The following is a 13,963-nucleotide window of genomic DNA, read 5'->3' as shown; positions in this document are numbered from 1 at the left end:
CCATCACCACCACGACCAACGACCCAGTTTCAGGTCCACCAATCTTGCGTGTAACAAATCGGCGAAAAATTGCTCTCTGCGACGCGTCCCAGACGCGTCCGATTAAGTAAAGAACATGCAACGAAAAAAACAGTCAACCGAGTAACAGACATTCGGCCTAGAGTTTGTGGCGGGTAAGGCGTAAAAGCCTCCACCCTCCCGTGCAAGAACTGTAGCAACAGCTGAAAACTTTGGCCGCCCGAGCCCGGGTGACCAAGACGACAGCTTTAATTAAACGATAACGCTAATGGACTTAATGATAAAAGTGTCTAGTTTTATTAATAAATTTAGCACAAATTGACGTGACGATGCGATGGAGAGCGTTTTGCAGCCGCAGCCGGTACGGATGGAGAAGCCGGACCACTGACTTAGACTGGCATGACTGGAGTTGTATTTGCTTGCGTGCGCAAAACACCATTCAAAGGGGCGCGAGTGCGCGCCAAAAAGGGGAAAACCCGGGATCGGGATCCCGACCCGAAAAGAAAAACGACCTTTTAGCGGGGGGAAACGGATTGCCTGGACGCTTTACACACGTGTGTTATGTGTATGATTGCGAACGGCAATGGTAGTGTATCTTCCGTCACTAGTAAGTTGATGCCAACACGCAATGCTAGGGTTCTGATGTATAAGGGCGTTAAACACTTACCTTGAAGCTGGTTAGCTGTTGCTGTCGCTGCTGAAAAGTCGGCCGCTTTCTGTAGATTCACTTTTGGACGGTTTCTAGTAGAGGACGAAAGCGTGGAGGTGGACGGAACGGATGCTGGGGAGAAAAACGATGCGGTGGACACGGTCGGGATGTGCTGGGATAGGGACGCGACAACGCTAGGTGGGACGGAAGGGGATGAGGAAGTGGTAGTGGCGGTGGTGGAGGTACAGGAGGCCGTTGTTATGCTCGCCACCGTCGTGCTGCTCGCTGATGCGGCTGCGGATGTCGAGTTCTCCAGCAGCAATTGCTGGACCTGCAGAATGTCTACGTACTCGTCGAGACTGGACGCCGCCGGGTGTGTGGGACGGCCACTGTTGGGTGCTGTTGAAGAAGGGACACGATAAGACACGGCCGACGGATGGTACGCCAAGGTAACGGGGCAACGTAGAATACGTACGGTTCAGTCCGAAGCTGTTGAACCCGGGATACAATCCGTTCGCCGACGCACCGTTGCAAAGCGTTGAGAATCCACCGTGTCCGAAGCTGGCCGGCGTTACCGGGGACAACGACGTTCGATGGTTGTGGTGATGATGATGGTGAAGCTGAAGCGTTTCCTGATGATCCTGCAACTGCTGTTGCTGCGTAAGGTTGTGACCGTGGTACACTCCCTGACCGGTATGATCCGGCGCCCCGGCTATGGCAGACGAACCACCCTGCGTGCCGTTTTCGGACGGACGTGCACTAGGAGATGGTTCCGTTGCAGCAACACCGTTGGAAGGATGCGAATGTTCGGACGGTGAATGCACCTGCTGGTGGTGACTATGGTGGTGGTTATGATGATGCGCTGGGTGATGCAGCAGATTGAGGTTAGTTGTTGCACTTACACTACCATAGATGGATTCACTTTCACGACGCATAGCTAACATTTTCTCTGCCGTCAATGCACTGACACGCACGGCACGATGGAAAGCGATGCACAAAATGGACGGAGGAACAAAACAAAACTAAACAAAAACAAACGATATTAAATGATAAACACTCCATTAGCACAACAGCACGATTAAATACCGGCACACATTCATGGTGATAAAACACTGTGAACAGTTGGAAAATTTTCATGGAATAACCACAATCTACACTTTACGATTCACGGTTTGGTGTTTCTTGGTTGGATACACCAGAATATTCTTCACTGCACTATGCTGTACAATTTCACGCAACGCACACCTTTACATAGCTCACACATCATTTGCAAAGGAACATTCATTTAAAGCACTTAGAATGGTGTAATGATCGTTATATTGGTGCAATTCGATGAGGTAGCCTTACGCAGAACACTGTTAGATGGTCGATATCAAAGCACTTGGCGTTTGTTTTCGTTTACACTATCGTCACACAAAATAAACCTGTAATGGGACAAAATAAAAACAAAAAACAACTTAGTATTTTTAAATTTACTTTGGCGATCTCACATTAAACAACGTTACAGTAAATTAACGATATCATAATAAAATTCTGCTGACAGATGTGTATTTTGAGAATTGAGATTTACCGCCGGCAAAACAACAACTTGAATTGCAAAGACTTATTTTTCACACTTTGTGTCACAATTCTTGGCTTCTGTGCCAATTTTCCTTAATGCCTCAATTTTCTACAGTTTTATTTATGAAATTAAACATCGTTCACCTTTGCAGCTGAATCTTTGTCACATACTTTAAAAAAACTTATTTCACGGGCTCACACGTGCACACATTCGTTCGAAACCGTCATCTCGTAAAGGGTTCGTAAAATTCGTTAATATTTTGCACCGAGTTCGGAAGGTGTTCGTCAAACCGCACGGACAATCGACTTTTTTCCCGCACTAAACTTCTCTCGCACCGAGGACGGCAGACGCAACCGGACTCAGGTGTTTCAAATCGGATCGTTTCGCAAACTGAACCACCGATCGAGATCGTCGAATGAAAGTGTAGCAACTTCCCGGACACGTTGCGCTAGCCGCGAACGCGAAAGCAGCTGCGCACCGTGCGCGCATCGGCAAACGCTCTGTAGGTTGTGAACAGGAAATGCGACCCGGGCAGGAAGGAAGGCGGCAGGAAGAAAAACACATCTCACCAAAGAAAAGTATGAGATCGGCAGCTCACAGTGCGGTGACGAATTTTCTTTGCTCATGCCGAGCAAACGGCATGGGACAGCCGGTGGGTGTAAGGGTAGAACATTGGTGGGTTTATTAGTATCCGACATTAGTGTCCGTTTTGGTGCGGGTGTGTATTGTGGGTTGATCATCATGCATGCGCGCACACAACCACGCACGCGAGCGTACGAGATCAAGCGGACGTGCAGCCAAAACTTAAAATGTCAAACGAAAGCCAGCGTACATGAATGTATGGGTTTTGTGCGATAAGTAACGAAAACAAGAAAATGGTTCACGTCTCGTCATTTTCTTACGGTATTGCGAGTGATGGTGATTGCGCGGAAAGGTGCTCGGGGGTGTATTCACGATCATAACTTTGCAAAATTCACCCACGACGCACACACGGCCGCGATCGTCGCCAACGTTCACATCCAACCAACACATCCGGCCCGGAACACCAAACACTTGTTCGCGCATTGTGTGGCAGTGTGACGTCTTGGCGAATACCTAACGCTCGCATGTGTCGTTCCATGCGCTGTGTTCGTGTGTTCCGAGTTAATTTCGTCACTAAACAACAACATTTTGCAATCACATTTTGTGTTGGTGTTCAAGTTCAATCTTCCTGGGTGTGAGTGTTGCCAGATTGATCTTGTTTGTTGGCTGCTAACGTAGTGCAAGAATGTCAGTAAAAGAACACTGCGTCACACTTTTAAACTGCCTTTCGCGCGCATATACACAATTATGCAAATTTAACAACGAAAAACATTGCTATGCTTACTACATTATATGCGGTAATTTCACTAAATAACTAAGTTTTGTGCAGACGGTCACGCTTTCCACTAGTATTTCTTAACGCCAACCACGAAATCCTTTCATTGTACTACTCGCACACATCAAACTGCGTCCTGCCGACGGGGACGCAATCGAACGATTAATGAATGAAGTTCGAACTGTTCTCCATTCATGCGGCCAAATCGACACGCTATCAGCAGATCGTGTGTATTATCGATGCGCAACGATTTGGACGACATGCTTCCGAGGACCAACGCCATGTGATAAAATGTGCACAGGCATGAGAGCGACAGCTAGCCGACAAGCAAAAGAGAGGAGCAATGAGCCACTACCGATAAGGGCCGCAGCACCGAAAGCGCCGGTCGAGCGCGAGTACACATGAGTGGGCTGCGGAGGGTTGCAACATGTTGAGCATTAGATGTTGATGGCGGTGAGAGCATGAATGGTATGTAGGATGTAGTGAGCGAACGAATGGAGAAAGTGAGCAACAGGTGTTCCCGGTTGATGAAGACGCTACCGAAAGTGACTGCGGCTCAGCCGTTAGCAAACGGGTGCAAGCAGGACCAAGCGATGTTTGTAGCACGAATTCAGCGGCAGAATGTGAAAGGAATGAAAAGGAGTAGTGAAAACAAAGTAATTGAAAAACACGATTGCACAGTGAAACACATCAAAAATGATTAACAAGATTTTCTTTTGGCTAGTTCTGCTCTCTCTTGTCCTTCGAGGACATTCGATGATGATGTGCGGCAGAGTTGGCACGTGGGCGTTACGTCGCTACTCCTTGGTAACAATGGGCGGTTGTTGTGAGCTGCCGGTATGTTGTCTTTGGTAGGCTCAAAATTTCTTCACAGTACCATTCTAACCGCAACACATTTCTGCGGATTGGTTGAGAGCCTTCGATGGATAAGAGGCTGCTGGAGGCGCCTGGTAGCCCGTAAAATGCGGGCAACAACAGTCCAAAGAATTTCAACACAGCTTATGAATGAATCGCGCACGTGTGTGTGTGTGTGTGTGTGTGTGTGTGTGGGACGCAAGTTCAGTAGTGGAAGTTTTGCCGCTCTTTGGCTCAATTTTTCGTTAGTACAACGCGGTCCAAGGTAATTGATTTAACAGGTAGTTGTTACTAGTAAATACTGATTTTTTATTTCCAAAATTAACTTGAGGGTTTATTCGAAAAGTTTAACTTAATGCGAATAATGTGTTTTTTTAGTTAAAATTTTGATTCATCATGAAGAAACAGAACAAAATCGATGAGCATAACCTAGTAGATGTTTGTGCATTTTTTTAAAGGAAATTACATATTTTAAAAAATCAGATCTTCATCTCTAACTAATAGTTAAATAGTTTAAAATGATATAAAGCTACATACCAAACAACTCGTGACAGTTTTTCGTCTGATTACAAAATACAATACAACGTTATCACTTGGTGGCCACTTACACGATAGTCCAGAAACTAATTTACCAACCTTGTATTTAGTCAACACCAACACTATCGTTCACTTTTCCTATGGGAAACTTGCAGGACACTGTTGTTTTAATTTCCACCCCTCAACTGTCGGTGGCAGTGCGAGATGAAGGGAGAAAACCGTGCTAAGCTTTGGTGCTTTTACCTCAAGTACTGTCTTCCAAGGTGCACAAGGACTGCACAGAGCGAGAGCGTGAACCGAGCGTCGAGCGGATGTACGAAAAAATTGTGAATGAAACAATGTTCCGGTGGAAAAACGTGCCGCTTTACGCGCTGGAACCAGGGAATCAATTGCGTGTAAGCAGCGTGAGCGGAGCTAGAAGATACGGACGAGAGTTGGAACGGACCAGAGCGAGAGCGGTTGCTTGCTGAGAAGGTAATGCAGTACAGTGTAAGCTGGTAATGTGTAGGTAGCAACGCGTATGTGACTGTGTGCCAACTCGAAGTGGCGGAAGGAAGATGCCAGGACCCGCAATCATGGCGAATCCCGCCTGAAATGTACTACCGAAACCGAGTAATGTGTAAGCGAGACCCGTGGCTGAATGTTCGAGAACTGTCACGCGGAGAGTGTTAGAACGAGAGACAAAGTTGCGCCGAGTGGGTAGCTGACGTGCAAAGGGAAACGTATGGCTTGTGTGTAGGTGGCCAATATAACCGGGGCGACGCGTATGCCTGGCCTGTACGAGAGCAGGCGAACAACTGTGAGCAGTCGAAGACACTTCCCGTATACGTGAACGAAAGGTGCGAACGTGTGGAGCATGGAGTCGAAAAACAACAAGAAGCAACAATAATAAGGCAAAGCAGTATATAAAATAAGGTAAAGAACGGGCGACAAAAGATCCGGCCGTCGTTTTAGGTTGCTTACACTGGTGGGTGGCACTACAGTGGGAGGCTGTACAGCAAGTGGGACGATATTAGGTGGGTCGTCACAAACAGGGCACACGTACGATCCGGCAAATAGCTGCCCACACACCGTGAGCGTATTCGTAGTGTCCAGGTGTATATGAATATGCCTACACACGTAGATGCACATACACTAAGGGCTTTTTACTACGCGGGGTAACTGCATCGGGAAGTAAATATACTCGCTAGGAAAGGCTGCCGGCACCATGCAATTTAAGATACGAGAAAGAGACCGAAAGGATAACGTAGAAAAATAAAACAAAATAATAAGTGGGGTAAAGAACAATATAAAACACTAACAGAGCAATAAAATAGTAAAAATTTTAGAAAATTATATAAAATTTCAAAAAAGAAACCTGAAGCAATGCACACATAAAGGAACTCTTCCCGCTGACAACCATATGCAAATAAACATGAAAATCTACCATGACCGACCGTACCGAACGACTCACCGGACCGGGGAGCTCATAAAAAACAAACATTTTCACGCATCCTTATCGCGTGTCAAGTATACCGTAGTGCAATGCCGATATGCCCGCGATGGACGCGATTATTGGGGTGTTATTATAGTATTTTTTTTTTGGCTTCGTTTACGGCACAGGGTGCCATCGGTGTTGCGAGTGGGCGAAATTTCGGCACACAAACGATGCGTGGGCCATGGTAGCCACGCGTGCTATACATGTGTGTAGGAGTTTGGAGCCATTTATCTGACCGGGGGATCGTTGCCGCATTAGTGCAGTTTGGTGCAGTTTATACGAAACGTATGGCGCCTTGTCGAAGAGTGCGCCCAGTACTGGCCGATATGGGTAACGTTTGTGGTGGGAGTTGCATTGACAAAATTATGGCATTAGTCGCGTAATTAAGTGAGGTGGTATAAAATCGAAACATACGTTTGCATGGAGAAGATGGTCAGCTTTTATTTTCCATTCGATGAGCATGCGGTCTGCAGTTATGCGAAGATTGCTTTTGCCATACACCAATTACGAGTTAGTTTATAATATTTTTCCTTGTTGCCATTTCACTAGGCAATAGGCTACATCTGTTTCAACTGGATGTAGTAAGAATGGATTCTACCAGTGTAAACATAGCAAATGGGTTCATTGTTCCATGAACTGCACCATGCGTAGGGAGACGGTTTCCAATAATGATATCGTAGGAGTGTGAACTTTATACTAATTTCATAATGAAGGCTTGTAGGATGCGCACTACTAGAGAAAATTCTAAACCAGCCATCTGAGACATTTTTACAGGACGATGATGATGGTCCTGTTGTATATGTCTTATAAGATGTTTCTCGCTGTTGTTAAGTAGATCACCAACAATATTTTACATACATTTTTAGTAAAATGTGCCGTAAACGTTTACATTTAGACGATATACAAACTCATTTAAATTCATTGCAAATATAAGTGCTAATTTGTTTTCTTTTGTTCTAATGAGCACTGAAAGTCAACCCTTTATTGTTATGGCCTATATCTTAATGATCGGTTTAAATATTTTTTTTCAAAGTTATACTGTTGTAGTTTCAAATTTGCTTACCACATACCAGGAAATCATTCTCGTTGTGATCCTCGGACTTTTTTATGTTGCTTCTCTATCTTTATCACCGCCTTATCCTTTTCACCATATCATGCTTTAAATTGATTAGACACTGTTTTCGATATTTATGAATGACCTTGTGAGCCATTTAACACAAAACTCATTTTTGGGTACAACTTATATCATCACTTGATTACATTTTCAAACTGCTTCTTTCCTTCCTTCTTTTACTCTTTATCATTATTTACACAGACACTATGTAGATGCAATACAAATATATTGCATGTGTATTATTATCGGTGTATTATTTGATAGCAACTTCATACTAACCCCGGTTCACTATCCACCGCAAGATAAATAAAAACACACAACACTTCGTCACTCGTTGAATCATCATCATTTCGGTTAAGAGTAAACCACAGATTTGACACAAACCGGCAAACACCAAGCATCGAAAATCACGCAGATAACTTCAAATCATTCGGTACAAACGAATCTGCTTAGAGTGGATGATGAATAATCGCATCACAGCGAAACCACAGCACAGCGCGCAACGACCGGATGTGCGACTATGATTAACTACTACCATACGAACCGCACGGAATATGCGACCGCTTGATGAAACCTACGGACTTGAACGGTTCAGCAAGCGAACGAACGAATAAAGTAGCGGACAAAATCGTGACTTTGCGTGTACTTTTGATATGTGCTGTAGCCGGAAAATCGGTGTGTGAGAAAAACAGGCAATACATATGTCTGAATATGGAAAGGATTGCACTAAGAAAGGTATTTTTTCGAAGCAAGCGTTAAGAATTATGGCACGGTTTAGCTACATGCTCGGTAGCTGAAAAAACTTTCTTCGGCACACAGCACGGAACACTGAAAATGGTGGAGTTCCCGCTTCCAACTGGATTTACACCGGTTCTTCAAATTGTAATCCACGAATTCTAGGCCAAACTTCGGAAATTGATGTACTGCGAGTGGAAGAATTAATGGAGTTCTTAGACACATTTGATGGCCGTCATCTCCGGGATGCTTTGATTGTATATACTACAGAGCTGTGCAGTACACGCGAACTATGAACTGACTGGTCGCGTAAATTCCACCGCCTTGCTACACTGTTCTTATCACTTCGACTGTACTTCTCGCGCGACGAAACGACACACGATTAATTGCACTAGCCGGGAAAATATCGTGACCTCCAGAGCAGCTGACCGGCGCGATATTGAGACGTGTGTATGCGTGGCCACACCAATTACGCGCGACCATTGCTAGAATCGAGCCCGTGATGGTTAGCTTCCCGTCGACAGCGCCATCTGCAAAACTTTACGCGGGTCGCGGCAGATTGACCGCGTCTACAGGCGCAATTCCGAACCGTACTGAAGCGTCAAACGAAAGTGTGAAGACAGCGGACCGCATTGCTCGGTGGACGGAAACCGGAGCACGACACAAAATCCTCCACCAACGGACGAACCAAATTTGATCAACCCGTCCACGCGGGCGGAGGATGGAAATACTCTCACCCGGCGGCTGGCTATCGCTTCGGCAAAGTGGCCCCGGTTTTTCGGTCATGTAAGCGGCCTACACTGCCACCCAGGTCCCGGCCTACGGTTGGATGCAAAGCATTTGACACTACCACAACCATCAACTGTTTTTAGCTTTTTTTTTTGTTTTGGTTTTGTTTAGGTTGGAGTAGCGGTTCGAGGACAGATATTGGATGCCGCCATTGACTGGGTTAGTCGCGCGCAAATTTGTTACAAACGCGTGACGTCGGCGAGATGTGTTCCGGTAGAGCCGGTGGGTGTAAATGGGTCTGATACCCGAGAATAGTAACGAGGCAACTGTCACTCGATGACTCGTTGCGCTCGTTGAATGCTTAGCTTACGCGTAACGTTACAACCTGGTAGACTGAAACCAAAAATACTAAAATATGTATAGAAATGGAATTAATATCTAATATTTCTTAAACTCAATGACATAGCGATGTTCAATTACAGTTAAAAATTGAATCCTTTATGCGATACGTTCAAAACTCAAAAGCATGCATTTTCAAACACGTTTAGATTGCATCCAACGTGCCAAATTTCTTGATTCACTAAGAAGTAAAGATTATACATTAATTTTAGGTCTATAAGTTAATTGGCAAATTGTCCCATCTCAAAAGATCTAAAATTATTGAAACATATTGCACAAACCAGAATTCAAATGCACTTATTGAGCAATGAATTTTTGTACCGGAATAAAAAACACTGGGTCGCGACAACGAAGCAAACTTCAATTGCGGATGTACAGATTTATTTTTAAACCAATATCGTTCGGAAATAAACTTCTACCGCACATGTCTGGCATCTGCTTCAGTGTCTGTTCCGGAAAAAGCTACCACACGTTGCGGTGAACGGCGTGCTTCGACGCACCTTGGAAGGCATTTTGTCGGAGTTCACGGCTCCACGCGTGATTCCGGTGATCCATGCGACCAGATAACCTTTTACTTTCTCTATCACTCCTGGTTCCAATCACGTGGAACTCAATCAGGCGAATACCATCGAAAGGGCGCACATGGTTGCTCGCACGATGCCCGTGAGTTTTCCCAGGCGATTTCCCGCGGATTTCACCAACGGTACACCGTCTCTGCGGTGGCACGCCGTGTGACGGAGCGAATGTGAGCACTACTGGATGGCAATTGTTTTTATTCCAGTGTGCGTGACTATCGTTTCGGACGTCATTAGCGTGACGTTTAGGGACCGGCTGTCCTTGATGTAAAATGATGTGGCCCGGCAAAGAAGGAGTGTCTGGAAATAGTAGTGCTTTTTCCTAAAAATAGCATTCATCTGTTTGCTTCGGCGGTCCTTTTGCTATTTTTCACTTGCGGCAACAAGTGGTCGAATGAGCAACACGTGACAGGCAAGGTGGTTTCCGAAGGTACGTCTCATTTTGCGAATGTTTGCTCGGTGGTGCGTGAGACGAATGTTTTGTATCGTGCTTTCGGAATTTGTTCACCGGTCGAGCTTTTGCGGACATGGATGAGCGGCTTTTAATAGCTGCCTTAGAGTTGCCGTCCCGGAAGCGTTTTGTAAATTGAAATAAAATTTCGTTTGACGTCATGACGGGTACGGTGTCTGTACGAGCATGTGCTTTGAAACGCATTTGGCAACTAAGGAATTATAAATACGTTCCTTAACATTAAGGGGTTTCTAGCACGTGAAACATTACGTGCCCTATGTATTTTCGGTGTGGTAACAGAATATTTGCTATTCATGCACAAATTTTTGTGGTATGTACAAAATTTATTCCTACTTTTGATTCTATTTAAAAAATATTTGCTTTCATGTTCCAAATACAATTCAAATAAGAAATCAATCAACAACAATGACCAATCGATCTCTTTACAGTCTAGGTAAACTTCTCTACTGACAGCACGTGTGGTTACATTGGAGGCAGATGTACTTAGAACCCGTCATAGACATTTTGGGAAAACAATTATTAGAAGGATTATTGGCTGTGTGGAAGGTCAATGAAAGAACCGCTATAATGACGAGCTCTACCAGTTGTACGATGAACTTACTACCGTACAGCGTATTAAACTCAGTAAATATACGGTGGGTTTAGTATGTTATAAAAATAACACCGGAAAACCTTATTCGAAAACCCTTTTTGAGGACATCCATATGGAGGCAAAAGACTTGGTTGGTTCAAATTGATAAATTTGGACCGATTTACATAATAGAATGGCAAACGACGACACTCGAGCGTGAGCAGCAGCTAAGAAAACTCCTGCAGAAAACTGTGAAAACGTTCCCCTTAACTTAGTTGCTACTAATGCTGATATCGGAAAATTAAGTAATATTGAAAAATTAATGACTATGATTTTTATCAGCATGTTGATGTTCAACCAGGTGTCAAATTACTCGTTCCACTAAATACTCCGCAATACTCTGATATGCATTTAAAACAATCCACCCCCAACGGATGAATTGCATTAAACATTCTAACTAGCCATTTTCTTGTATTCTTTTCTCTTTCTCTTTTGTGTCTTCTAGCTCTATTTATTTTGTTTTGTTATTTGTCCATTTCAACTTCTATTTGTTTCCTTTCTATATGTTTTCCCGATTTGGTTGTACTTGCTTGCTCTAGCAGTTTTCTTAATTTTCTTTTCTTTTTTGGTTTAGTTTAGATTTAATTTTTACCATTGTACAGCCCGAGAGTTAAACAATAAATAAGTAAATAATAACTAATCAAAAAAGCTTATTTAAAAGCACTTTCGATCCTCATTAAGACCGTGTGTCCACTCTTGGACAACAAATTAGGGTTGTTAGGCCACAAAGGGCTGCCAATTGTACGAAAATATCGCCGCTCAAGAGTAAGTGCAAGGATAAGGGCGGTAAGGATAAGTGTGGGGTTTGCATGATGACTAATTGCACCACTATTGGTAAATTACTCTGCTCAGTCCGTTTCTATGACAACTTGAAAAGCTTACTATGATCAGAAGTATCGATAAAAAGGGAGGAGTCTGACAATTGTACCTATACAAGCCAATTGATCAATATTCTATTTTTATACAAACAAATCAAAGCAACCGATAATGATACAGCTTGGTCATCAAAACAATGACATTCACATTTTTACCAGATGGTTCAGGTTGGCTGTATCCCACAGCATTCAGTTAGAACCTCCCACTCAACTGCAATGCAAAGGATCGATGTAATAGAAAAGCAAACGTTTGCATTGTGTTCAGTAAATAGCAGTCGCAGGGTGGCTGAACCATGATTCGCTGAAAGCAGGAAAAAACACAAACACATCCTACTACCAACTACTAAATCGAACACAACGATACGTTTGCTGTGCATCGAATAAATCCGATTAAATCGGTCTCGATTGCACAAATCTCAGATACTAAGAATGTGCGACGTGCTCTGTCGTTCTCTACCGCACCAAACGTCAGTGGAAATGTTCACACACCATAGCAGACTCCAGCAGATCGAGGCAACACCTTCGAAGTAGCAACTTAACAATACAAACAGCACTCATCCACCAGATATCCATTTTAGGCAGTGCCACCCCGACCAACCGCTGGCTAGGAACAGGATTTTACCTTTTTTGGCTCATCGAACTAATTATCGGCCCGGATCGATTCCACCCACGGATCGATGATATGTGTGTGTGCATGTATATAGAAGCTCGCGCTAGAGATTCGATTGGTGAGGATTTACAAGTGGGTGGGTACAAAGTTATTTGATCGGCATGCCGAACAGATAGAGCCATACAACACGGTACAAATTGTTCGCACAATGTTCAGCTTAATCGTTTCTGGCTTGGTCCGTAGAATAACAGCAGATCTATAAATCTGTTTACACACCCAGACCTGGTAGAGTCATGCATTCTAGAACTACAGTGTGTTTTTTCCAATGCATTTCAACACATCTGAGAATATTAAACACACGGAGTGTTGCATAATTTGAAGCAAAGTAAAATAGTTTTCCCATTAAACAGTAGACGAGCTATAATATCCGAAAAAAGTATGCTTACTGCTGAAATCCTTGCACAATTCACTAGTGATATGATGCTTCAACCGGTGCCCTAAAAGGCGCACAGCACTGGCCGAGTGTCAATGGATAAGGCAATAACAAAGCCACATCCAGACCCACTCGAAAACGCAAAATTGAGATCGACGAAAAAAAATCCGAAAAGTGTTTAATGAAACTAAATATTACAAAAGCTTTCTTGCCAATAAATTAATCATTGATTAATAAATCATTATGATTTATGACTTTTTATTCGATCGACCCGTTCTGCTTCCTCTGGATCCTGGCCACCAGCATAGTGGTCTCTGTAGCTCCGTTTTTCCTTCTCAACCACCTTCCTTCTCAGGGGCCCTGCGAAACCCTGGTGAACGAACGGTTTGACAGTCAACGGAGCCGGTGCCGCAACAGAGCAGCAGAAGCCGTTTCAGCGTTCATAGAGTTTTTTTTTAATGTGTGTTGCCTCCATTCGTCTCAAACAGATTGCGCCCGGTTCCCGATGCAATTGCTGCAGAAAAGATCCCGCGCCGCTTTACACTTTGCATCCATCCCGCGCATGGCTTCTTTGCATGGCTGGTTTTCAATAAAACTCGAAATGACAGGTAAATTTATAAATAATTACATAGTTGTTACACGCGTGCATACAACACTTTTGAGCGGAGATTTCTTGAGATAGTAAAGTTTTTTTTAATATTGTTACTGCTTCGTGTCGTTTGCTCGCACGTTCAACTCTTCAGGTGCACATTAGGCTTGAGTGTTTGTCGTGAGCTTCCAGCTGGAAACGATCAAAGCGAAACAAATGGGCGAAGAGTGTGGCGAGCGTGCGTGAGTGAGTGTGTGCGTTTGGGTGAGAAAATGTACGAATAAAAATGAAGAATGCATGGTACAGCGATAACCTTCCCGTTGGGTCTCGGTAACATCGACCCGAAG

General features: G+C 44.0%; 1 protein-coding gene across 1 annotated transcript in view; it reads right to left on the bottom strand.

Moving 5' to 3' along the window:
- LOC128709854 (mucin-12) overlaps window positions 1-1,611 on the bottom strand; it is a 64,297-nt gene extending 62,686 nt beyond the window's left edge. The window contains exons 1-2 of the mRNA XM_053804877.1: window positions 1,143-1,611; window positions 686-1,066 (exon numbers count right to left, since the gene is read on the bottom strand). Of these exons, the coding sequence (XP_053660852.1) occupies window positions 686-1,066; window positions 1,143-1,611 (850 nt within the window). The remainder of the gene's footprint in view (window positions 1-685; window positions 1,067-1,142) is intronic.
- Window positions 1,612-13,963: the final 12,352 nt, after the last annotated feature.

This window comes from Anopheles marshallii, chromosome 2 (genome assembly GCF_943734725.1).
Source record: "Anopheles marshallii chromosome 2, idAnoMarsDA_429_01, whole genome shotgun sequence".
Taxonomy (NCBI): Eukaryota; Metazoa; Arthropoda; class Insecta; order Diptera; family Culicidae; genus Anopheles; species Anopheles marshallii.
This window is presented reverse-complemented; position numbering and strand designations above follow the sequence as displayed.